Here is a 27,223-nt window from a genome sequence, read left to right on the forward strand (position 1 = left end):
GCCGGGAGGAGCCGGGGATCGAACCAGCGACCATCTGAGCCACAGCCGAAGCAAAGAACAGGATACAGAAAAATGAATGAACTAAAGGGCAGGAGGAGGGAGGGATGAAGAGACTTGTAGATATAGGAAAGGAGTGATGCAAGAGGGGCGAAGGCAGGTGATGAAACTTAAGAATGGGCTGCTGCACGGATGAGTAGATGGATGGAGAAGTGGACAAAAATGGAAAAAAGGAATGACTGCAGCTTATAAAAACAGAGGGATGAAATGATGAAGGGATAGTGGGTTATAGGAGAAGAGCAATAAAAAGATGAGGGAATCTGAAAAAGTATTAGGAAAGGAGGGATTGTAGGATGTAAGGATGGAGAAGGAGGAGTAGGAACGTGGAGGCTGAACGAGATGATGGAGGGATGAGAGGACAGGAGCTAGAACGGAGAGATGCAGACATGGAGAGATGGAGGTGTGAGTGATGTTTCTCTGTCCAGTCCAATTAAAGAATCTTCAACAATCTGCCGCTGCGAGGACGACAAACACAAACACAAACAAATGCATGAGTGAGGATATTTACACTCATACCACACATCCACCTACAGACATACTGACACACACACACACACACACACACACACACACACACACACACACACACACACACACACACACACACACACTGCACTGGGACCTCAGCAGACAATCAGAGTGTTTCCTGCAGCTCAGAGTGAGGCGTTAAATAACAACGGTTCAGGACTGCAGCTGAGCGGCCGCTGTCTCCAGTCTGCACTGCTGCTCCACACACACACACACACACACACACACACAGTCAGCCTGTGAGAGAAACGAGATGACAAAGACGGATGCTTCAGCTGCCTTTATTATCTTTCAATATGCAGGCTGTGTAACGTGTCCATCATCTTGTTATGCTGTATCCATGTTTCTGACGGCGTTGGAATCGGAAGGAGTCAAAACGCTGAGAACACGCCGTACTTAATCTTCTGAGGCGGTGCTGCTAGACTGAATGAACTGATAATTTAACTGAATGCTGGATGATTTCACTCAAGCATCCTGATGAAGGTCTTTCACGGCTGAAAAGTCATGTTTTTAATCTTGCTGAGCTAATTAAAGCCGCTACGTGTAGCATTTTGACATCAATAAATCTTTAACACATTCATTCTGAGATATTAGGGTGATTACTGTAAACAAATACAATCATTGCCAAGAAAATTGGCAGCGTCCTCCAGTCACAACACTGTATTTTTACATTGTTTGCCTGTGAGTTGAGTTTGTGGCACTAAGACTGTTCCACATTACTGAGCCTCTCACAGTTTAATCCTCAGTGAAGCGCCTTTAAAATGACATTTTGACGTTTCATAACATTAGAGACAGAGCTGCTAAATATGTGTTTTTCCTCATATGAACAAGTGTTTCTTCTCAGCTTTAGCTTCTCTTGAAAAACAATATTTTCAGATTGTGGAAAATATGCTTATTTGCTTTGCTGAGAGAATGAGAAGATTAATGTTGCTTCCATGTCTGTACAACAAACATGACGCTACAGCCAGCAGCTGGTTAGCTTAGCTTAGCATAAACACTGGAAACAGGGGGCTTAACTTTATAGTTTTAAATTTCTTTTTTGTGCTGAACACACAAGAGAGATATAATCTGAGTGAATTTAGTTAATTTAATGCAGAAACAGGCTAACTGTTGCTTCCTGTTTTTAGTCTTTATGCTAAGCTAAGCTAACTGGCTGCTAGCTGTAGCTTCATATTTACTGCACAGACATAAAAGCGGCACAAGTCATCCAATTTAACTTTATGTTTAGGCGCATTTCCCTGAATATCAAACTATTCCTTTAAGAAGGAAATGAGAAAATAAAATGTACCGACCATCAGTCTGCTATTAGATTCTATATTTGGTTTAACCCAAATAAATATCAACATCACTACATTTTCAGCCATCAACAGTGCAGAAAATAGACCCAAAGAGAAGGAACAAGAGAAAGATGGGTAAAAATATGGATGAGTAGAGAAGTAGAACAAGTGAAAGATCAAAAATAAAGGAATAAGAGAGAGGACAGGATGAAGGCAGCGATCCAGGGTGAAATGAAAGAGAAGGCTGTGGAGGGAGAACCACCAGAGGAACAAGACCCTTGTTAATATGAGAAACTGTCCTGAGTGAAACACAGCATATGGGCCGATTAGGAGAGTCTCTGGTGTGTCCAGAGGCCGGCTGGCTGGCTTTCTGTCTGTCTGTATGTCTGTCTGTCTGCAGGCTCTCCCAACCAGCAGCTAGCAGAGATACACACTAATGCATATTTTCCTCCAGTAGCAGAAACCATGGAAACACATGTATTGTATGTTAAAAAGAAAAATCAAATACTTAAATAGAACAAATAAATACCAAAACACAATATAGCTGTAACTGCTGTAGGCCTATATTGTTGTTGGGGGTTCAACAAGCTTCCCTCCCCCCTCCCCCTTCTCTCCGCCTCCCTCTCCCTCCATATTTCACTGCTGTTTTAATGCATCACTCATCCCAGGGCTCCTCGTCTTTCTCTCGCCTCCGCTCTGTGATTCGTCCGGTCCAGATGTCACGCTGGACACGCTGCGCTGGGTGGACCGAGTGGACACGAGCTCCCTCCACTTGTTAACAGTGTGTTTATTCTGCAGCCATATCAGCCTCGCTGCCGTGTCAGCAGCAGGCAATTACAGAGCAGATCACCCACCCTGATAATGTCATCAGACCAGGCCTCGCACACAAACACACACACACACACTCACACTGACACAGACGTGTATTTATACAGGTCACAAGTTCACTGCTCAGTCATCAGCATGTATATTCACACACTTATAACAGAAGTGATGGAAAGTAATCAAGCGCATTTACTTTTAAGTTCAACTTTGACGAACTTGTATTTAGATTTTATGTGACTTATTACTTGAGAGATGTGTTGTACTTGTAACTCCATTAGATTGGTTTGACAGCTGCAGATATTTGTGGCTTTTTAGATTCAGATTTTATACGTAAAACCTACAACTGACTCATAAACTCATACAAAAATAACATTGTCTTGGAGTTTTCCAAAAAAAGTCCATTGTCCACTTCTGCAGTTAAGGTTTAAAATTGACCCAGTTTTGGTCAATGTTGTAGCTAGACAGCACAGTTACCCCAGTTAGTTTCACTCACAGCCCATTGTTAGCATTGTTTCTGTATTATTGTTGGGTCACTGGATCAAAACGACCCTTGGGTGGTTTTCAACCCATTTGCACTGGCTAAAGATCACCTCTTATTGTGTTTGGTCATGTCAACCCTATGCTCAGTCAATGTCTAACCCAGTGATTATTAGTGTGAATCATTTAGGCACAAAAAGAAAAACTCATGGTTTGTGTTAAAATGACTACTTCATTAAGGTTATGTGTACTTCATGAGTACACTAATAGCCACATGGTTAAAGTTAGGGGATAATCACACTCAAGAAACAATACTGACTTTCAGTAGGAAACAGAAAACAACCTGCGTTAGAGTTTTGATTGTTGCTTGCCAAGAGTTTCAGCAATTATTGTGTTTACAATACTAGATGTTATAATATGTCCTCTGAGCGGTGCTACTTCTTCAGAGCAGACTAGACTCTACGGTGACTCGGTATTGGAAATTAATGATATGGTTGGGCCCAACTTGGGGCTAGCTGGTTAGCATGCTAACTTCAGTAGAGGAGAAAAGGGGAGCATTGGCGTTGCTTTCCCTGCTGGAGACAGCTCGTCTTGAGTAAAGGAATACAGGTTTCTTCTAGACCGGCAGGTAAACAGTTGTCAATGCTAACGTTGGATAAGTAGCAATCGCAAAAACATCTATTGCGCCTACGTTTTGAAGACTCCTTTAAAACAACATCAGAGACTAGAGATGTAATTGGAACGGCCACTAGAGACATTTGAACGTAAACACATGTCGTTTTTGGAGATTTAACCACTGATGCTGTTGTTTTCCTTGGGAGGAGAGTCCATACACAAATACTAATGCAAACTCTCCAGCAGAAGGGCTCTGTCTGTGCTGGATACTGTGCTGAGGTCATCAGGGAAGGAAGCGCCTCTTGTCTGCTGTGTGATGTATTGCGGCCACTGTGCTGACATCATTGATGCAACCCTGAGTGCTGATTAACAGCCCTGCCTGGTCGAGGTGCACAGATGGAGCCACGGCCGCCTGCGAGTCGTCTCATCGGCTTTTCACAGAGGCAGAGCCCCGAGGATCTGTCTGAAGCCCTCAATATCCACTTATCATACGCAACATTAATATCTGCAACATTATCATCCATATTCCACTGAGGACTGCAGTGCAACGGAAGTAACTTTTATTTTGTCAGTACTTTCATGTCTTACCCTCTGGGTATGAGACAGCTTGAGTATGAATATTTTATCATGTGTATTTAAGAATTTTGTTCCTAAACGAGACATCCTCTGGAATGGCTGTTACCACAAAATTAAAACAAATCATTCAGCAATGCAAGTCTTCTGTTGACACAAAAATAACCACTAAAAGCTACTGTTTATTCTGGAAATACTGAACAGTGATTTCATTCTATCTTTTACCTATTTACACCACTGCAGTTCACATGATCAGATTATGAGACAGCGGGTGCCTGGTTCAAGACATGTACAACCCTTCTTATACAGAGGCAAGACACCGATACTGGGAGAGACACAAAACGACTACAAACAACATGTTCAGTGTCTCTTTCACTGACGTTTTGCAGGAGAACCTGAACTCTCCCAGTGCTGCTGCTGGTTCAAACGCTGCACCTGAACTTCAGCATTTAGTTCACGCTGGAGATGAAGAGAGGCCGTGTGACGGCTGTTCAAAGCTTCCTGCCGCATCAGATCCACACTGACACCCCTCTGCACACACACAAGACAGCACACACACTGTACAAAATATTACAGAAAAAAGAAAAAAGGCTGAGATGCAGGTCTTATTTCATTGAGCAGATGTGCTCTGTTGTTTTCTTTTTTTAATCATATTTCTTTACAAATGTTGCTGTATTTTAATTAAATGTTACTGAAGCCTCAGTATGTGGTGCAGCTGCAATATGGTGATGGTGCTCGATGAAGAGTCAAATGATTATTTCTTTTTAGTTAAAGTTATAATCTTAAGATTTTCACCCAATTTCTGATACTGTTTATAGGCTATTTGGCATTCATTTGTAATTAGGTTTAGGTTTTATGTATTTACTCTTTTCTCTGTCTAGTAGTTTTGACTGTTAGTGGCAAAGTCTGGCATTCACAGTTAGATTTCAATTACATTCATGCAAGAGGGATTCATAGGAAATGAATGTAATTCAGCGTAATTTGATTTACAAACGTGATCAAGACATTATTACTTTTAAAGGGGCTATTCCTACGTTTTCTCTGACGTCGAACGTGATTTGACAAGAGCTTCGGTCACAGTCGCGTTTACAAGTTGCAGGTTACAATACGTCCTCTGAGCAGTGCTATGTCTTCAGCGCAGATTGGAGGCTTCAGTGAGTCGCATCAGAAAGTGACGAGATGAGCCACAGCTGCCTGGTTAGCATGAAGACTTGATGTAGACAAGAGTTAACACTGGTGTTGCTTTCCATCTCTGGAGACAGCTGTGTGTGAGTAAAAGAATGAAGTTTGATGCTGGACTCACAACGTTTCTTTTTGACTGGCAGGTAAACAGCTGCTAATGCTAACGCTGGCTATGTAGCAAGAGCAAATAGCTTGATTAACTGAGCTCAGTGACTTTCCAGGAAGAAATGTGAGCAGTCAGTTCAATCAGAGGCTCTGGTCTGTGCCAGCCACAGCTGTTCACAGACACACAAACCTCCATTCACACCTGTGAGGCGACTTCTGAGACGCCAGAAATAAACTATTCTGGTCACAATAAATCAGCAGTAGGAGAGAGAGAGAGAGAGAGAGAGAGAGAGGTGGAGCATTGCTGCTGTAAGAAAGATGCAAAGCATCTGACTCGCCCCTCCTCAGAGCGGGAGGTGTGTCAGTGCGGAGCGAAGTTGTTCTCGGGGGGAGCATGAGAAGGTCATCGCTGACACCAACATTAATGAGAGCCCATATCGAAGGTTGGTGCCCCTGCTGGCCCTCACCTGTGCGTTCAGACAGGCCTGACACCGTGGTGTGGCAGGTAACAGCGCGGCTCATCCATATCTCCATGCTGAGAACAGCCCCCACACACCTCTCAGGAACAATTACTGCTCTTCCAGCTCCTCATCACAGATGGTGAGAGCTTTCAGAGCGACTCCCCCTCTCTCCCTCCTCACTCCTCTATCTGGGGCTCATTGTCTCTTTGGTTGACTGTGTCTGTCTCTCTCCACCCTCTCTGTCTTTTTTTATGCTCAGGCTATTTCTGTCGCTCCCTCCTCCCTCCGTCTCTACAGCCATCCTCCTCCTCCTCCTCCTCCTCCTTCAACACGTTCCCTCTCTCTGTTTCTCCCAGCTCGAAATTCAACAGTTCAATTTAAATCCATTACACCTAAGCCCCTGACAGAGTGTGGCATCCATGGTAACCGTTACTAGACAACAATCTCTCTGCGACTCCACTTCCCCAGCGAGGCCACCGGCGGCAGGGAGATGCACCGAAGGCATGTGAGGCATATTGACACAAACGCTTGTGTCATTCGCTAAGTGACGGCCCCCGTCCTTCAACTGCAACCCCAATCTGGGAAGGGAAGAGATCGCAGCATAAATCACATCGACCTGACGGAATAAAAGGCATTTGTTTAAAAGCAGCATCATGGTGATTCAGAGGAGAGGAATGAATCTAATTCGATAACAATACGCCAGCCTTCTATTACCGTTCCCTGTGCACGTCCGCCCCTGTAACCCTCCTATCTGCTGTGCATGATGCTGAGTAAATGTGGACATGAATGCAGCAGCAGCAGCAGCAGCAGCAGCAGCAGAAGCAGCGGTGGTGGCTGAAGTAGCCCCACTTCATGGCCCTGTCCTTGAAGACAGAGTAAAGACACAGTAAATCACCAAAACGTCGTCTCACATCCTACTCTAACTTCTGTACAACAGCACAGTAATCACAGCAGAGAAAGTCAGCTCTGACCTCCACTCTTAGGAGGCGGTGCTGCAAGTATACACTGCAGTTCCACCATTGTCCCCATTCATGGAAAGTTGGGCAAACAATGTACATAAAGATAAAGATGCACAAGGAAAATATACAAGCTTATAATCACAATCAGGGATAATTAAAGGGACTGTTCATGCAGTGCTTCCCACAATAACACTGCATCGCTGAATTACCATTTAATTGCATGTTGATACAATCAATGCTGCTTTGACAGTTAGCTCGGCGCTAGCAAAGGGGGGAAAAAAACATCCTGTATTTCTTCTCTGGAAAGGAATGACACTGCAAAACAAGACATCTGCCTTGTATAATAAGTGACAACAATTCGTGCAGAAATGATTGGTGCCATTAAAGCATGACACATAACTGACTATTGTTGAGGTTATCTGAAAAACATTTTTTTTAAATATATTTAAGCTCTGATCCTTAAGATTTTCATGAACTGAAACCACATTTATGATATTATTTAAGGTCAGCACTTTGTCTGGAAGGGTTAGGATTAGGCTCTTCTACATTCATTACCATTCAAATTACCTTCACATATAAGGGATTCATGAAAAATGAGACCTGCATGTCATCCAGCTTAATTTTTTATCTCTCTGATTATGAGCCTTGCAGACCTTAGCAGTTCATTAGTGAGTGTGATAAGAAGGAGACTTCAGCTGGACAGCTAATGTGGGCTGCTGATCAGTCTGTAACGTTTGTGCCTGCTGACATTACTGCTTTGAGCAAAGACGTCATTGGCTGTATGAGACTAAGTTATCCAGAACTTATGGTATTCAAATGAATTAATGCAAATACAGGGGGCACCACGAGAAACCAAAAAATATAATGTTGTGTTTTCCCAAAGGAGATAATTTCATTTAAGTTGGACTTTTTTTCTGCTGCTGCTGCTGCTTCGCATTAAAAGCATTCAGCTGGTCGGCAGTGACCGCGAGCGTTCATCAAATACCGTGTCTGCAAAATCACTTTCAACTCAGTATGCAGCAAAATGAATGTTTTTTTATATTTGTGTTTGTGTTTTCTGTTACCTGCCTAGGAACTAAGGATGTATATTAACATTTTTGCTAATAATCTGGCATGTTCACATCATGTATTTAGTACTGATGTTCATTAACATGCATTACCCCAATAAAATAAACCAATAAATACCATAAATAAATAAAACAAAGACATGATTTTTAGTATTTTTCATCAGTTATAATATCACAGTGAGTGATGAGCCACTATGAGCTGTTAGATGAAGTCAGGTTGTAGTTGCTCATGACATGATGGAGGCTGCACAGCAAACACATCCACCAGTTGCTCCTCTTCTGTTAAATTAGCTGCTGAAAGAGTGTTTAGAGATCTGGGACCTGCGGTATTAAACCACACTTGTTGACACCAGTAACCAGTAACCATGGCTGTCACCAAATTAATCAGGATTACAACTTTAATAACACAAGTTCCCAACTTTTAAGGGTCTATTTTTCAATCAAAGGAAATCCAGTAATGTAGAAAGTGCATTAACTCTTCATCAGCTTCATTATCATGTCACACCCTGTCTGACATTCCTCCTTGTGACCCCCTGGAAGAAGTGGAGCTTTAATGAAGTCAGGGTCTGTGAATGCATGAATAGCACTGGGCTCCCATTTGAATTAAATCTGTTCATCCGTGCCAGTGTGATTTCTCTGTGGTGCTGAGGCGACCGAAGGCCCTCTGAGTCGTGACATTTGTGCCATGGATGGTGGAGCAGGCAGGGAGGTGAACACCCATCTGCCTACATCGCCGACCGCCAAAACCCAGTGCAACACGTAGGCTTCCACTGTAACCACCAAGGTGGGAGGAAAAAGAAAAGCATGCAGCGCAGGTCAGATATGTTTGTGATAAGGTCTCCCCACATGTTCCCTGTTGGGACGAGTAAAACTAGGAACACACACCTCCAGATCCTGCAATTAAACACATGAGCAAACACAGACTCACACACACAAACAAGCCTGCTTCCATATCTCAGACTCACTGAACGAGTCCTGCAGCTCAGGCCACCTGACACACAGTCCTTGGGGCGTACTTTTCCATTACATAATAATCTTTACTTACAGCCATGTCTTGCATGGGGACTAGTATCGGTGTCACACCATCCTAATTGACACATTAAAGTAATCCCTCTCAGATTTCATTATTAATTGTGTCATCTGTATTTAAAGACAGCCTTGAAAATAAGCCAAGAGGGAACTTTCCTGGGACTTTGCTGACAACGGAGAGGAGGTTTAAGAGATTTTAGAGTGAGGATAAACTTTTGTTGCCTCTGGACAGAGCCAGGCTAGCTGCCTCCACTTGTTTCCAGTCTTTATGCTAAGCTAAGCTAAGCATTTGCTGACATTAACTTCATATCTAATAGACAGTAATGAAAATGGTATCAATCCTCTCACCTAACTTTCAGCAAGAAAGTGGGAAAGCACATTTCCCAAAATATTTAACGTTCAAATAAAAGCTACCTGTAGCTCACCTGATCCAGTGCATAGTTCATATTAAAGGTCCCATGTTGTATAAACTGAGATTTTAATGTCTGTTTTTGATTATAACGCAGGTCTAGGTTCTACATTAATACTGTGAAAGTATCAAAGCCTCAGTCCACAGAGAAACACACACACAGCCAGTATTCAGAAACCTTAAAAACGAGCTGTCAGGACTTCTGGAACTTTGTGATGTCACAACAAAGCAGTCACTGCTCTCAGCCATGCTGAAATCTGAAATAAACCTGAAATCTGCTATATGTTTATTCAATCAAAGAGAAAACAGCCAATCAGGCTCATCAACCTGTTGTTACAGCAGGTCCAGAGAGAAGCCTGGGTTTTTCGTACACAAATATATCTTCTTATGGATATCAACACTCCAAAGAAGACACCAGAAAGGTGTTATATGTGGGACCTTTAAACTGAAAACAATACAACTCAGAAAAAATTTTACATTTTCATGTCTCATGTGAGGGAAAATTAATTTGGATTCTTTCCTCTGTATTGTTTAACTTTCCAGAAACCCTCTTAAATCTTCGGTGTGAATCCACCGCCACCACTGAACCGAGCCGTGGTTACAAAACAGGCCGAGGTCATGGGGTCACGTCTCTGAATCGCCTGTCAACAGGTGCTGAGGTTGCTCCATCTGCGGCGAGCGACACCTGTTCCCCATCGCTCGCTCACCAAGGTCCTGCTGCTTCTGCCGTCAGTCGCTGAAACAAGGGCAGGGCTCGCGAGCCTCTGGAAAACTGATTGTAAAAAGCACCAAGAGACAGCTCAAACGACAGGTATTAGCAGAGCAGCGGCTCCTGTGTGTCATTAGCTCAGGTAATAATGGATTTCTTTGCGGGAGGTTCTATTGTGTAATGATGCATATGATGGCATAAGCCCTTGTTTAACGACATATTAGGCCTATAGTGAATACAGTTTAACCGAGACTTAGGTAAAATGTGTCATTTGATCAGCAAATGACGGCTAATCCGCAGATCTTCAGATCACCACTTCCTGTCTGTCCTTGTGAGGCTTTCAGCAGCTGATTCTCTGTGTGACTGTTTGAAATACTCCGTCCACACACCTTTCCTCACTGACGCAGGGTAACAGATGTGTCCTTACATGCTGGTGTCACTGTGGGAGGCTCCACTGTACAATCAAGTGGATGGTAGCATAATCCATCCCACACACATCTATACAGCACAAATGATTCTTTTAATGTGAATGAATTTAACATGGAAACACAATAAAGGACAGAACACGAGGGAATTTTCTCTAAAAGCTACAGCAGCGATCGTCCTCCAGGCAAAATGACTGAGGTCAGAGTGATGCTGAACAGACCGATCCAGTGTCTGTGCTGCGTTACTGCCTCAACACTTCTACACTGTAAAATATGTTAAACTGCTTCAACTTAAAATCTAACTTTGCTTCAAAAATGTGAGTTAACTGAATGAAAGTTAAATATTTAGTTCAAAGTTCACTCAGGAGGAATAAAAAAAAAAAAAATGCTCAATACTAATCTTCATCATGACTGGCACCATTTTCATTATTATGACATGTTTTATTTTAACATGTTCTTAAGTTTCCAACATGTTGGAAACTACAAAAAAGTTGGGTCTCAGGAGAGTTTTATCTTCCAAACAATTCATACCTGCAAATCTGCACAAAAAGATTTGTGATTAATTATTTATTGTATAAGGAAATACAAAACGTAACAAAAATGCAACACAAAATTACATATATCTGGAGGGATGGAACATATGGAAAGTATAGTATATAAAGTATACTAATATATCAGGAGCCCCCCCCCCAGCCCCATCCCCATATAATCAGTTGGTTGAACTCTCAGCAGCACTTTTCAAATTAAAAGACGTCAAGTCATAAATTTTGAAGTGGCCTGATAATAAAAACTAGATATTTTAAGTTACTGACTTGAAATTCATAAAACATTATAAGTTTATTATGTATATTATATTTGCATTTATATATATTTACATTAAGTTAATGAAAAAAATGTTCGTTGATTCCACTAAATTTCAACATGGAGTTTTACAGTGGATACTTCAAATGCATATACACAACACTCCTCCTCCTCGGATTACTGTGAAGTTGCCAAACCAATCAGCAGCTTCACTCTGACCTACTGGCACATCCACTGGGAGATCCCCAGTGCCATCTGTAATGGCTGGTGGAGCTGGTGATAAGGAAACAGGGTCTTTATCTCAGCCCAATTAGGCAGCTAATTGATTCAATACCAGTCATTTAGAGTTCCTCCAGGCCCAGGATTGAACACTTGAGCCCTTTGAACAGACGTGAGGTCCCTGGAGGAGAGCAACCAGAGAGAGACTGCGTTCGACCGCACAGAGTCTGGAGATTATAATCTGGGTAGAAAGAAGCTTAATGAGTTAAAGAAGAAAACCATCAGGGGAAAATCTGAAGAAATAGACTGATTTTTAGAGTGTTTTTAGCTCATCAAATTTATCATTTAATGAGGCTGATCATTTTCAGAGTTTAACTAATGTTTACATCAATCGATTATTGTTAAATCTAAAGGAAGACGTCTAAAAATAGTGAAAAACGTCTGTTACAGCTTCTCAGAGGCAACGAAGACCAAAAGATATTGAGTTTAAAAATGGAGAAAACCTTCAACCTGAGAATATTTTTTCTTAAAAAATGAGTAATTGACCATCAAAATAGTTGCTTATTAATTATCATTGATCAACAAGGTGATTATTCAGCTAACTATTAAAGCTCTAATCATTTCATTGTCCAGTTAGTAATATTATAATATTAATGGATCACAGGATTGTTGTATCAATGTGATGATGTTCCTTAAACTTTAGATTTTTCATTCAGTGGATCAGTCAGAAACAGACGATCCTATTGGATAATTAGATTTCTGTTGAATTTACCGTTTATGATCCTGCTGTTTTTCACCTGTTCTGTCATTTTTGAACAAGTCTGAAAGAGACATCTCTGATCTGCCGCCGCTTTCATGGCAAATAAAGACAGCGTTCTGAGAAAGTTGATTTACAATATAATATATGATTCTAAGCAGTGGGGAAAGAAATCCTAACATTGTAATGACTGTAAAAATTCATTTATTATAGGAAAATTTAATCTCCACATGCTGAAGTTTATGTTTTCCTGCAGACAGATTTTACATTTCTGCATGTTGAGCTGATCTGCTGTGCACGCAGTAAAAGACTGAAATGAATTTGAATGGATGAACTGAAAGTGTACCAGCTGAACACTGTCTAAAGATTCCTATAATTAGTCACATTGCAGATCACAGATCACCAAATGTTAAGTGTTTTCCAGGAACATTCCTAAGAATTTAGAGCAATGTATCAGATCCGTGGAAAATTATTAAGAAACTACAGGAAGTGTTACTAAATTTACTATATTATGATGCAACTTAACAGTGGTGGGAAAGAACTAAGTATATTTACTCAAGAACGGCGTTTCAAATACAAGACTAACACAATAATACAAGCAGAAATGTTGTTCTAATGCTAGATTTGTTTCTGTATTTTTTGTCCAAATCACTGTGTCATAAAAAAACTATGAAACCAACTAATTAATGTAAAGTTTAGGCACTGAGATGAGGTGTCATGGCCGTATTTATATCCACTGAAGTGGTTCTATTTACAGTGATGGAGGTGGCCTTTCATTTCCCATGGTGCTAATCCACCACTGCCTCCAGCTTCCACTCTTTGTGAGCAGGCAACTTAACACTGTTCCTTGACACAGAGGCGACGCTGAGAGGAAGAGATTCATTCGAGGTCAGATTCGGGTTGACTGCTAACAAAGATGATGATAAGTTTGACTTTTAAAGCATCGCAAAGGCCACGGTCATGAAACTCACTCAGTCAGAGCCCGTGACCCCGGCAAAGGGAAATGTAATGAGCTCTAAGTTCAGGTGTCGCGTGCTCCTGGTTCTGTCATGTTGGAGGAGGCAGACATTATTCATGAGCTGATGAGTTGGAGGAGGCCGTGTGGAGGTTCACATGAAACCTCCAGCTGTTACTCCAGGTTTCATGAGGTTATGATAGAAAACCAAACCTCAGAGGGAAGCTGCTTTAATATTTTATCAATATTTAATACTGAAATACACACGTAAACCCCTTCCTCCTCTACATTACACATATTTACTCTTGTTCATGCAAGCAGTGAGTAAAGACAATCACTCCACTGTGCACACACACACACACACACCACACACACTTTGCTTTCTAAACTTTTTGACCTTTGACCCATTATAATAAAGCAGAGTCTGTTTGTGACCTTTTAAATCATTTTACAGGGCTAAACAAGTAAGAATTTCACAGGAGAAAAATCACTGAAACAAACAAATTTTCATAAATAAAGTGATTTTTTTCTTTTTCCTACACTGTGTTTATTATTTAACAAGACGGATTTTGATTTTCTCATTTAATTTTCAGTTTTTGTTTTTTGATTTCATTTTTCAATAAATGATAAGGAACACAAAATGAAACTGGAGAAACATTAAGTGTGCTTTTACAGCAGACAAATAACTTTAATTTAGCGTAACGAATTTCACTTGTTACCTCTGATCTTTTCAAGTGAATCTCAGATGTCTTCAGATCAGTTGCCTTACATTTTTGAAGCATAAATAAAGTAGATTTTTTTTCTTTTTCATCTGAATCATCAAGATCCCCTCAGATTTCTCTTGTGAGCCCTTCAGGTGGTTGGGAGCCAGACCTCAAAAGCCTCAGCAGTGTTTCCTGGGATGAGCACAGTGCAGCTCCGCCTGTGTTTCTATGTGTTACTCAAACGCTCCTCTGTATTTCTTCAAGCAGAGATCTTTGGTTTGGTGGATTAGAAAATGATTAAAACCACTAGAGCTATTTCCATTACTGCTACTGCTACCACAACTAATGGAGCTTTTAGTGTAAACCGGGCAGCACCACCCCTCAGTGGTTTGCACTGTCACCAGTTGTGGTGTCACCCGGGGCCTTTGCTTGTTTCCTCCGTCCTTAACTAACAGGCACAAAACTGCACTTGACTGAGCCACTGACCTGAACATGAACCTGACTGGTGTTAACCTCATTCCCTCGACAGTAACTTCACCAAAACTTGTTTAACATAACTTCATTTAAAGTCAACATTTCACTGATTTTAGCTGGATTTTTTATTGATTATTATTTTACATATTTAAACTACCACAACCAAACTGTTACGTCCCTTTTTCTTGTGGTTGCAGCCCTTTCACCGCCCTCCCACCACCATAACCACCACCAGTGTTGTAGTCACATCTACGGCTGCCCAGAGGCAATCTCCTCAATGTCTTTTTATGGGATTTTCTCCCAGTAAATTGATTTAATTGACAAAGTCACAGCCAAAGATCTTAAAGAAATACTACCACTGCTGTCACTGGTATTAAGTACAAATACAGTCGAGCTGCTGCCATTGATTCTGCTGCTGTTCCACACCAACAACACCCAAATAACAAGATACACCTGGACCACACCTGGACCACACGGTTGTGTTTCTCCAGCCCCAGTATACACCCTGGTCCCACGGCCCACATCCGGCCCATATACAGCATGATGGTCAGATGCTAATTCAACATCTGGACCAATATATTGCTGCCTGTATATTTTATATTGTATATTTGTATATTATGATATATTTTTACATTTTATATTTATATTTATCTTTCCATCTTTGCCTCTTAATCTTATGTTATTCTTTATTCTTTGCTGTCACATTTCTGGACGTGAGTGGTACTACTGTTAGTACAAATACTACGTCCACTGACATCCCACAAAAGTATATTTCACAGGCTGTGTTTCTGCTACAACATGTAGGAAACCATCCACTGAGGAAGGAATGAGGCTAGAAGACGAGACGGAAGCTGGATCCATCAGCGAGTGTGTCTAAAGGTTGAGGCGATGATGACGACTGTGAGCGGCACCGCGTTCATTTAAATTTTAGGTGAGCACTGTATTTAATTTGTGGCTCAGACTGATTGAAGGCCAATCTAATTTCCTGCAAAGTAATTTTGCTCTTTGCCCATTTACATTTCCCCAAACCCAGTCATACCTATTTTTACTCCACGTGAAGATGGAACAGTATAATGAAGACATCATTTTCTTACAGTGTGCTTTCAGTAATGTCCATTCAAACTTCATCTGTCCTGACTCTGCTGCTAATAGAGGACTTTAGAGTTGCTTTGGTTTTAGCATCGCTCCATAATATGACTCACAGCTCATTTGGAGGTAATGAATATGCGTGTGTGTGTGTGTGTGTGTGTGTGATGGAGAGAGGACTGGGAGAAGGACCTGGCCAAGCTCAAACAATAGCATGTGAAGTGCCCTTAGATGCCACGAGAGCTCACTGCGAGCGAGGAGGCTGACGGGTGGCACATTTCCCCACGCCTGGCATGATTTGAATAGAAAGTGGCAGGGGGGGAGATGGTGTACTGCAGGGGGGTGGGGGGGCAGCCACACATACACACACACGCAAGTGATAGTCTAACATTTCCATCACATACACAGGAACACACTCGTGCACGGAGGACTCGTCTTCATTCAGTTTTATGCACACATGGAAGAAACACACTCACACAATGCAACACGCCTCTGTACGTGAGTGATGATGACGCCACCGACTTTTTGCAGTGTCATTTGAAGGTCCCACGCTTCCAAGCCTACCCAATACTCTCCACCTCCAGACCACACTCCCTCTCCTCTCATCTACTCATTTTTTCAGACCCTTTAGAGCTGATATTTCTCTCCTCTGTCCTCTTCTCTTTCTTCTGTTTCTCAATCCTTCCATTCTTTATACTCTTTCAGCTGAAGTGTGTCTACTTCAGACCTTGCTCTGATTGTTTTTAGCCTCAGGAGGAAAACTCTCCATGTTCACCTTTTATTTAGTGTGTCTCATTCTGGTTAATGTCAATTACTCATAACATAACAAAATAGAAAAATAAGTAATCCGGTATATTTTTGCTTCTAGAGCTAAAAAGAGTTGCTGATCAATTGATTGGTCGATCGACTGAGTTCTTTATCAAGCAAAAAAGCAAAATGTTCACCAGGTTCAACTTCTCAAATATGAGGATTTAGCAGAGCCACACAAGCAACATGAAAACTTTTATAACTTATATTATTTAATTTATTTTATGTCCTTTTATTAATGAATAATTAACACTACTGTGATGATCCTGTCAACCACACTGCTCAGTGCCACCAAGCTACAGAGCAACATGATATTCGCTGATTTCAGTGCAAGGTAATTTTGCTTGTGCCTCAACAGAGAGGTCAGCGACTTGACTGAAGGCACTGGGGAAGGGCAGACACACGCTGGCATAATATCATGAACTCTGATCCTGTGGTTCCAGCCTCACCTGTCACTGTGCCGTCCTGTATTAACTGTAAGTACAGAATGAACTGGTCTACAGTCTCGTGCTGTAACAAATCAGTATTTATGAGGTCCTCTTGTCCTTGTGCTGTTTGTGTCATTGTGGATATATGATTGATGTAAATTACTAAAGAAAAAAAAAGGACATAGTCACAGTTTTCTTTGGTTGACCTCATAATGAAAAAGTATGGTTAATCTAAGTTAAACTGCTGCAGTGTGGGTTGATTGGTGACTCTGAATTGCCTGTAGGTGTGAATGTGTGCGTGATGGACTGGCGAGCTTGTTCTTGCAGCTTTGTAATTTATCCCATTCTACAGAAGTCCTGTATATAACTGTTCATTAATATTATATTAATATCTAATCATCATTTATCCACAGACCAAGTGGGACACGTATGTGTTTGAACAAAGCTGAAAAGGAGTCAGGTCGACCTGAAAATACAGGTTACCTCTGGAAATGTTGACAGCTGCCCAAATAAAAGAAGCCAAATAAATGTTTCACAGTTTGAGTAAAAACTCCACACGTCTGGCACAAACATCAAACATGCCTCAGCAGCCCAGTCACTTAAATAAAACCCTGTTCTGTCCTCGACCATCGTGGAAGTGACTCTGCAGCGTTGTGCAGCAGCAGCAGCAGCAGCAGAGTGGCTCGCCGGGCCACCTCACCAGAGGTGCTAATGGTATTGACCACTTCAGTATAAGTTAGAGAAGGGCATCGCTGTAGCCGGCAGTAAACAACTCCCGACTGACAGGTCAGGGTGACTGTTGGCTTGATTGCTTTCATTACTCACACACTGTCCAAAGTCAGACCTGCCAGCCTGGGACTCTCTCACATCTCCCAGATTGTGCCATCAGCATCAGAGCTGTGAGCAAATCTAGAAATGTTCCAGTGTGTGATGTAACTGCTGGTAATAAATAAAAAGATCAGAGAGTTAAAATGAGATCTGACAATTATTTTTGTGTTCCTGCTTTGATGATCCGTAATAGAGAGATAATAGGAAAAGAAACAAGAGTTACTATTTAAGTATCGTTGGTGGAGAGGCTGCTCGGAAAAATGGAGCAAGGCTGTTGCATATGGAAAGAAAAAAAAACAAACAAAACAAAGACTCATAGAATATTCATCAACGCTGCTCCTCCACTCCGGCTTTAATAAGGAGAAAAACAAACCCAATCAGCCCCACATCAGTGCTTATGAACAACAACATAATCGCCACATTATATATGAAAAGAGAGAAATTATCATATCATTCACATTGCTGCGATTTCTGCAGCACCTACTGCGGCAGTGGAAGCCCTCTGCTAAACACTGCCTCGTGTTTTCTCTAATTTCTAATCAAAGCGATTTCATCAGCACGAGCACATTCATAAAAGATGATCCTGCATGGGAAATAATACAGAAAAGCTTTTTCATTACCTCCTCATCACTTATAGATCAAACATTTATTACCCTCGATCAAACATTCATTAGCTTCTGCATTTAAAAATAAGTAAGTAGATGCATCTGGTTTCACTCGCTGTCGACACAGTCTGTGCTTTCATTAGCGGTGCGCTCGTCTTTCGAGGATCAGAATGGGCAAAAAATTTTAATCAGTTTTTGTAATAAATATACACAAATATGTCAACAGAGAGGTGGTGTAGCAGTGTATGTTTAAAAGATAGGGAACTACAGGCTGAGCTCTGAGCTCCTGGAGCCAGATAAAAAACACAAAGGGTTTCACTTTCTTTCCCCTCTTAGTGTACGACCCAAACAAAGCAGCTGTTTTGATCTCTGGAGACTAAACCTGGCCATTGGCATGAGTCTTCCTTAACACCACCTGTCGTCACCTATCCCCATCTCTCCCTCCGTCTGAGCAGATATCTCTCTCTGCCTCCACTTCCCCTACACCTGTTCTGTCTGTTACAATCCAGCCTTGTTGTTCATTGCAGTGAACTCAACAGTGCTGCTGCAGAAAACTGCAAGGAAACAAAGGACATGTAGGGAGGTTGTGAATGTGTTTGCACTATATGTTTTATTTCTGTTAGCACTTGTAGATGCTGCGTTTTCCCATTTTGATTGGCCTAAAAAAAATCTTACTGGAGGATATTTAGGGGCCACTGGAGTGAGACTGCAGAGCTAATCAACCAGTAACCACTGTACATGTGTCCTCACAGGAGTAGAATGATGAGGAAATGATACAGAAGAGATTTAAAGTGAACTTATGGATGTGTCTGAAATCACCCTCACCTCTCCCTGTGCAACAGACACTCAGTTTACTCAGTAGTGAGGAGTAATTAGAGATTTCAGACACTTTCTAATCACTGTAATTTTGCACCATTGCTGCTGGTGATGGTCATTTTCATTCATCACATTATGAGGTTGTTAGCAGAAGGTACCCTACATGTCATGGAGATTATGTTTTTGTTCTATTTTGGACATTTCTGAGAGCGCGATGCAGAACATAAATGAGACATTCAGTATTCAGACACTCATATTAAAAGATGGACAGTAAATTTAACACAGTATTTTGTATAGTAGGAGTGATTTGGGCCTTTTTGTTTTGTTACTGGCTGGACGACAACAGTAGGGGCGGCTCTGAATGTCGACGACTGACTGACTGAGTGATGAAGTTACACCATTGGTCAGTTGAATGCAGTGTGACTGAGTGATAAGGTTAGATCACTGGTTGGCCGGCTGATTTTTGGAGTTTCCTCATTGGTCGGTGCTCTTTTTTCGAAATGACTTAGCAATTTACTAAATTTATTGCTAGATTTCCTGACCTTTCAAACCCTTTTAGCAACTTTTTTTCTAATAAAGTGACCGGCGACAAATGTAGTGACTTTCACCAACCTTAGCTGCTTCCTGTAGAAGAGAGCAGTGGTGACATTAGTGACAAAACAAACAGCAAAATCTGTGTAGTTTGCTAAAGTGTGCTAGTTAACTTTGGTAACTGTAATTGTAATTGTAGTGAGCAATTGTGCATTTTATTTATTATGAATTCAACTTTTCATTTTTGCAAGAAGAAGAGAGTATTATTTCTTCTTTCAAATGTTACATCATCTTTAAGTTATAAGAAGTGTTCAAATCCATTTAGCTATAGACTGGGTGTTAAGGTTAAGATCAAAATTAAATTTAGATTTAGCTCAAGATTAGTCTTAAGGTGACAGTTAATGACTGGATTGTGAGTGTAAAGTAGTTAATGAAGATGTTAACCTGTATAATGATAACATGTGCATTTATATGTGTGTTAACATTTGTTGACTTTAGATTTCACATTTTAGGCATCTAATTTAGCATTAGTGTAATATTTTTAAATTCATAGTTCGGTGATATGGCAGCAGCCAAAATGAGATGTGTGACAAGCAGCTAGAGTGTGTGTTCATCTACATGTGTGTGTGTGTGGGTAAAACCTGTGCCAACACAGAGAGGGAACAAAAAAAAACAAAAAACAAGATGCATCACAGAGCAGCGGAGGAGTGTTTGGAGTGATGCAGCCATCACTCATAAAGACCTGCATAGTAACCGCTCTTCATCATGACTCTTACTCTGAGAACCCAGGGAGCCGGCACCACTCAGACAGCGCTGCCAGACCCAATAACGTAAACATAATGAGCTGTAGTGTTTGGAGGCAACAGCCAAGTGTTAGATTCTGCACCCTCCGCACCAGCTTGTGAGCCTCTCCCGTCCCGTGGCCCTGAGCGTGGTTAGATAACACTGCATTAGATAACGGTGTGCGAATCTTAAGAAAATGCCTGTCGGCTTCTTTCAGCAGACATTACCGGCGACGAGCTGGAAACAAGATGGCAAACAAAACTTATGATGAAAACTTGCTTTGATTTGAATTCTTCCACGTCCTGCTTTTATTTTTTTTGTATTCACCTTGCTGCAAAAGAAATAGCCCTGAAGACACGCTCGTTGTGCAGAGGAATACAATCTTGCAGTGAGTAACGTGGCCCCTGCCAAAGAATATATGACCTCAATATGAGCTGCACACCAGATACTATCAGGATGCTATCAGGCGTTTGGGGTCATGAAGCTGGACCTCCATGCAAACTGTTAAATTCAAACAGTCCAGTGTAAAAACAAAAAACAAATCAATAATCTGATTTCACCAACAGCGATTTGCTTGAATTATTCAGCCAAGGAGGCGCGTATATGTAAAAAAATAAAATAAAACAGCTACGAGACGATGCATTTAGGTAAAACGTGTCTTTACATAATAATGGCTACTTGCTCAGTGGGGATGGTAAATGATGGCAGATAGACTCCAAGTTCTCTATGCAGATGATGACGCCGTCTGGGGAGACTGGGGAGAGTGATTCTGCAGGAGTTTTAGATGTGATATGAAAGCGAGAGAGAGAGAGAGAGAGAGAGAGAGAGAGAGAGGGTTCTCAGGTGCACAGCGGTGTGAAAGCAGAGGGTAGCGACGGGTGAACAGGTGAACACCTATAAGGGCTTCCAGAGTGAACGTTCAGGTAAAGGGAGTGGACAGAGAGGAGACAGAGACGCCTGGGGAGAGACGCAGGCTACAAACAGTGAGAGGAAAGACACTGACAAAGTGTGAGGGCGAGAGACAGAGAGAGAGAGAGTGAGAGAGAGAGAGAGAGAGAGAGTGAGTGAGAGAGAGAGAGAGAGAGAGAGAGAGAGAGAGAGAGAGAGAGAGAGACAAAAAGACAAAGAAATAGGTTCAGTACTGCACCTTTCTGCAGACTCATGTCTACCATGCGAGGCTCGGCCAGCTCCAGGAAGAAGTTCTTGTTTTTCTCATACTCCTCATCGTCAATTATTTTCACGTGAATAAGTTTGCTGCAAGAGGGAGGAAAAGAGGAAGGGGCGTGAAAAGGAAAAGGGACAAAGAAGGACAGAGAGGGGGGAAGAGGGAGAGAGAGAGAGAAGAAGAAGAGAAAGGTTAATTTGCAATGGAGGGACTCAGGAAGTGCACTGTAAGTAGGATTAATAATCAGCATGGAAGAAAGGTTAGGAGGTGAAAGGTCAGCGGCCTGCCTCGTCACACTGACGGGGTTCCAGTGGGCTCACCGGCGGCCACGGGTGTCATGACAACCACATTTATCACGCCGTCTGATACGAGTGGAGCGGAGGGGTTGGAAAACGCACCACGGCGGGGCGGATAAAAGAACACAATGAACTGAAAACAGCAGCTTGTAATCAATCAGGGTGTAAAACGTGTAAACGGACATTTCACAAGGGCAAAAAAAGGTGAGTGAACGATAAATGAAAGAAAGTGTCGCCATCTAAATCGATTTTTACGGCTGGATGTTTCAGTCAGAACACTTTCAATGAGATGGCTGGCTGGACACTGCGAGGACTCCCCCTCCTCCGCAGGCGCAGCCGCGGCCGATGAGAGAGAAGCAGCTTGTTGCTGAGTTTATTTCTCTGGTTTGAGGAGAACAGCCCTTTAATGAAGTCAGATGTCTGGAGGGGTGAAGCTCTTTGTCAGGAAAAAGAGCTGCGTGTGACATCATCACACAGAAACAGCTCAATATGGCACCTCAGCCCCGGCGGCGCTCTCACCACTGATCGCCCTAATTGATCTTTTTAAAGAGTTATTGACGAGCGCAGGCAGTTAAGTGGTCAGTAGGTACCCAGATGTCTCTGCGCCTCAGCTTATCGCAGTGGGAGCTCCTGGAGGAATAGCTCCATTGAATTCAATTGGACTCAAACGCATCACCGCACCACCTGCACGTCATGCACATCCCACCGCCTGACGCCGGAGAGCGGAAACGAACCGACAGCGGCCAAGACAAGTCATGACACTCGCTGCATCCGCTCTCTTAGGCCTCAGAAAGCTTCCCCTGCGAGCGGCAGACGAGTCAACAATAGTCGACAGCGGCGCAGCTAGCCCTGAAATAGGAATGACATACTTTATTATGAGGCTGACATCTCATGGGAAGATGCTTTCCCCTCTTCATCCAAGCAAAAATACCATTTTTACGCATGTTATTTGGGAGAGCGTTTGGAAAGCAGGGGTTCGGCTAATAAGATAAGTGGCACAGCAGCATTCATTATGGATAGCTGCTCATGTATCATGAATCCAGTCAAAAAGCAGCTTGTTCCCTGACATCCCGCTGATGTACACCGTGACATAAAGCGAGGCCCGCGTCAGTCAAAGCACTGACACACATTCTTTTGAATACACCCACACACACACAGCACAAACTCTGTCTCTCATACACCCACACAAACACAGACATTTATACCCACAGACTCTCACGCTGCACTCACCATGTTTATAAAACTATTAATCCGAGCAGCTCCAGAGGAATTAAATGTATGTCTTATTGCTGCTCTAATGCATAGTTAAATCCCTTTCTGTGGCCACTGCATATGTGCTTGAGTGTGAATCCTGCCCGCTCGGGGGGAGACCACTATCTGAGATCCTGTTAGTACATTACACACAGCAGAACAATCCATCTCTCTTCCTCTCACTTCACGTCCCACCGGCAGGGCTTTCCTCAGATTGCCGGGCGAGATGTCTGCAGTGCCGCCGCCTGGAAAAGTAGCTCGCTTTTCATCAGGAATGAGAAGAGGAAACACTGGAGTCTAATGGACAAATGGGATCTGACAAACACACACACACACACACACACACACACACACACACACACAACGCCTGACTGTAGTGGGGAACTGCGGTCTTGCCTGACATGCATGTTCAGGCACGGATATAACTGCAAATGCAGCCTGTATGACCATGTACACATGCAGAACACAGCCATGCACTCAACAGCGTGGCTGACTCACACGCTATGGTGCCCTGCAGAAAACAAAAGAGCTGCTGGACCCCTGTTCCTTCCCCTTTCTGTGCCATATAAACAGCTTTTTAATGCAAGAATACCACCGGTTATTTGATTAAGCACATTCATTTAAGTATATGCAACAAACAGACACAAAACTGAAATGATGAAGGTCCTGAAACTACATTTCACAATACACCTCATAAAGTTAATGTGGTGAACATGTGAGGCAGCGTTAGCGTTCATTTGGAGTCGTGTTCCTAGACGCCCGGCGAATATATTTTTAGCTCTGATTTGGTCTCCACCTCTGCCTGAGGGAAATATCTGGTTCTTTAGCTTGTTCCAACCCAGGGGCTGCACCCTTCGGAGGAGGCAGTGTATGAAGGCCGAACCGAAATGAGACAGTCTGAACTACGGAGGATTCTCCCCTTGTGTCTCCAGCTGTGCCCACCCTCACCGTTTCGTCGCAAAGCATGGCTCCTGTCGCCTAGCAACCTTGACAACTCTCTGTTTTAAGGCCCCTGGTTTTAACAGTTGTACCCAATACTAACATTTAAAAGAGTAATCCTCTGGCTCTCTGTCTGGATCCTTTGCTGTCATGTTATTTTCATTACTGGCGCGCAATGAATCTTGGGATAGGTTGAGCCACAAAGGATCCACCAGTTGGGGACGGTCTAGTCGCAACACTGTGACGCAACCTGTCTGCAATTGCATCCTCTGAAGGATGTGGCCCCTGAACTGGGACACAGCTGATGTGTTTGTTCGCTGTTTGGTGCTGGGCTGGTAGTGTGCAGAGGGTTTTTCAGAGCTTTTTATCTGAAGACGACACTGAAACAATGTGAGCAGTAAGACTGAATCAAAACACTAAAGTTAGAAGCTGTAAGAGAAAAACAATGAGCTGAAAGATGCTAAAATGCTCCATAGAGCTGAAGGGAACTGCAGCGTTGGGTAATAATGTTCTGCAACTCCTGTCACATTATGCACAGTAATTTCATCCATTGTTCATATAAAAATATCGATTAAAGCAGCTTTATGATTGTGCAATAAAGCAGGACCCACCTGAAGGTCCTCATCATATCAATTAATTGACTTCAGTCACATGCTGTGTACTGCTGAACACATTTTCAATAAAATTAGCACCAACTAGTTAAAACACAGAAAGCCTGGAGCTGCTGGTTCCCTTGGGGTTTTTGGATGCGGGTGCAGCTGCCTGCGTGGTAACCTAACTTAATTTAATGACAATGTCTCAGAGCAAATCAACATTTTTGAAAAGTTTGATGTCATTAAAGTCCAATTAGATTTGATCCTGTGCTTGGTTTGGAGTTTGGTTAGGTGGCCCTAATTTGACATGGGACTGATGGAAGTCAATTAAAAACAATCACGTAGCAATCAACAGCCATGTTAGCGTCATGGAAACATTTGAGCAGTTGCACAGTATATTACACCTTTGTGTTACATTTCTCTGGAGCTCGACAACATAATTTAACTTGTCAGCAACATTGTACACAGTGGTGTACCTGCAGTTAGTTGTGATGAAACACACGGAGCGAATGGAGCTCAGTGTTTCTGGAAATTTAACAGATTTGTGAAAATGCAACATGACACACATGCTTATTTTGTTTATATCGGACAAGTTTGACCTGCTTTACTGAACGCATACACACTCACTGTACTGAATATTCCCACGTGACATGAACGCAACTAGAACTACAACTTTGTTCATTAAGAAAGGGAAGATACTGCAACGATAACGCTGACATGGAGGGAGATGGACATAAGAGAAATCTTCCTGAATCCACCACCTGTTTGACCCTCCGACCTCAGGTCATTAAAAACTACTGTGAACTGTGTAATCTGAGTACTGGCATTTTATCTTGTCCTATAAAGCGCTTTGTGTTTGAGACGGTGCAAATACATAAAGCCTATTATTTATTTTTATCATAATCACTTTATTTTTTTTTTTTTTTTTAACTGAGTGATATATTTGGTGCAATGTGTTTTTTTTTTAACTTACATTAACCAATTAGGAGAAGCACTAATTTTATTGCATTTTAAATACAATTAAGGCTTTCTATTCTATTCCATTCGATTCTATTCTATTCTATTCTATTCTCATACATACAGAATACAGGTGATTTACTGTAATTGTTCAGTACAGTTGTATTTTACAAAGTTGACCCTGATTCAGTAACAATAAGTGCGAGAGAGAGAGACACACCCTCACTTTCAACATGGATGTAGCCACTCACACACCAGCCTTAATCACACACACACACAAACACACACTGACAACCACACACATGGAGCATTGTGTGGGGAACATTAAGCAACATTTGCATTTGTCTGTGACAATTATCAGTAATTCACCCATCTATCCCAACATCTGGCAGCAGCCACTGTGGAAGCTGCAAAGAGCCACTGTGAACGTGTGTGTGTGTGTGTGTGGGGGGGGGGGGTGATAGGGATACAATCAAACACCTGCTGTGCACACAAACACAAATCAGAGTGTGGTGTTTACAGGGACTGTCCTGCTGTTGCTGTGGGTGCAGTGGATGGTGGCGTGTTATGAATGGTTTTACTGTGGTGTGTTGACAGAGAAGACGCAGAGGGTGTGACAGTGCTCACATATACAAACACACACACACACACACACATCCTGACTCACAGGTACATGCATGCATGCTCACATTTCTCCATTGCACTCTTTATTTACGGTGTCTTGGTGTGACGTGTGTTTTACTGTTGTGTCTGAGCTGCTGTGATTCTGGTTCTATCAGGGGTGTAACACACACGTTCAGGGGCCGGAGTGAAAGTTGAAAAAAAAAAAAAATTGGATGGGATTTGTGGAGGAGCAACAAACAGCATGAATTTATCATGAGCGTTGTCTAAATCTGTTGCTTCGGCTTAATTGGTATCACTTCATGGCGTTGCTTCTGCAGACAGATGACAGGCACTGGCATTACAGCACGTTATGTAAAGACAGCAATGGCTTCTTCACTTCTTTTATATCATGAGATATGATAAAACTTAAAAGCACTAAATAAATATACAACACTTAACAGTAACTATAAAGTACATTGAGACAAAAATAGTCACTTGAGTCCTCACAAGATTATTTTTATCTTGAGGGAGAGGAGTGAGGTGGGTTGAAACCAGACTATAGTGTTGCATAAAGCGGCCTCACAGCACATTACTGAGAAATCCCATGAAATCCAACCTGCAGTAAAGTAAAAAGTAAGTACAATGAAGTCATCTCACAAGTGTTGTCATCTGTTAAGCTGAATTACACTAATGTGTCAAAATTAACACGATACTGATTTATTGATGCTAACATGCTAGACATCGCGCCCTCGGTGTGGGAAGTGCCACTGGGTAATGACAGGCGATTAGAGGGTTCACACCTCCGCTGCCCTCGGCCAGCGGCCTCCTGCCTTCCCCGAGTCCAGGGCCGACGGAGGAGGGAGAAGAAGTGATGAAAACAGTGAAGGGAGTGAGACATGAGAGTGGAGGTGGTGCAGCAGAGATAGA

At 42.2% G+C, this 27,223-nt stretch overlaps 1 protein-coding gene across 5 annotated transcripts in view; it reads right to left on the reverse strand.

Annotated features, from left to right (window-relative positions):
• Positions 1-27,223, reverse strand: part of slc8a3 (solute carrier family 8 member 3) — a 110,411-nt gene that overhangs the window by 15,730 nt on the left and 67,458 nt on the right. For all 5 annotated transcript variants that reach the window (XM_071498480.1, XM_071498478.1, XM_071498481.1 and 2 more), the window contains exon 3: positions 21,640-21,746. In XM_071498480.1, the coding sequence (XP_071354581.1) occupies positions 21,640-21,746 (107 nt within the window). The remainder of the gene's footprint in view (positions 1-21,639; positions 21,747-27,223) is intronic.

Source organism: Trachinotus anak, unplaced genomic scaffold (genome assembly GCF_046630095.1).
Source record: "Trachinotus anak isolate AG129_WGS33_773 ecotype Australia unplaced genomic scaffold, CSIRO_AGI_Tana_v1 ptg000015l, whole genome shotgun sequence".
Lineage (NCBI taxonomy): Eukaryota > Metazoa > Chordata > Actinopteri > Carangiformes > Carangidae > Trachinotus > Trachinotus anak.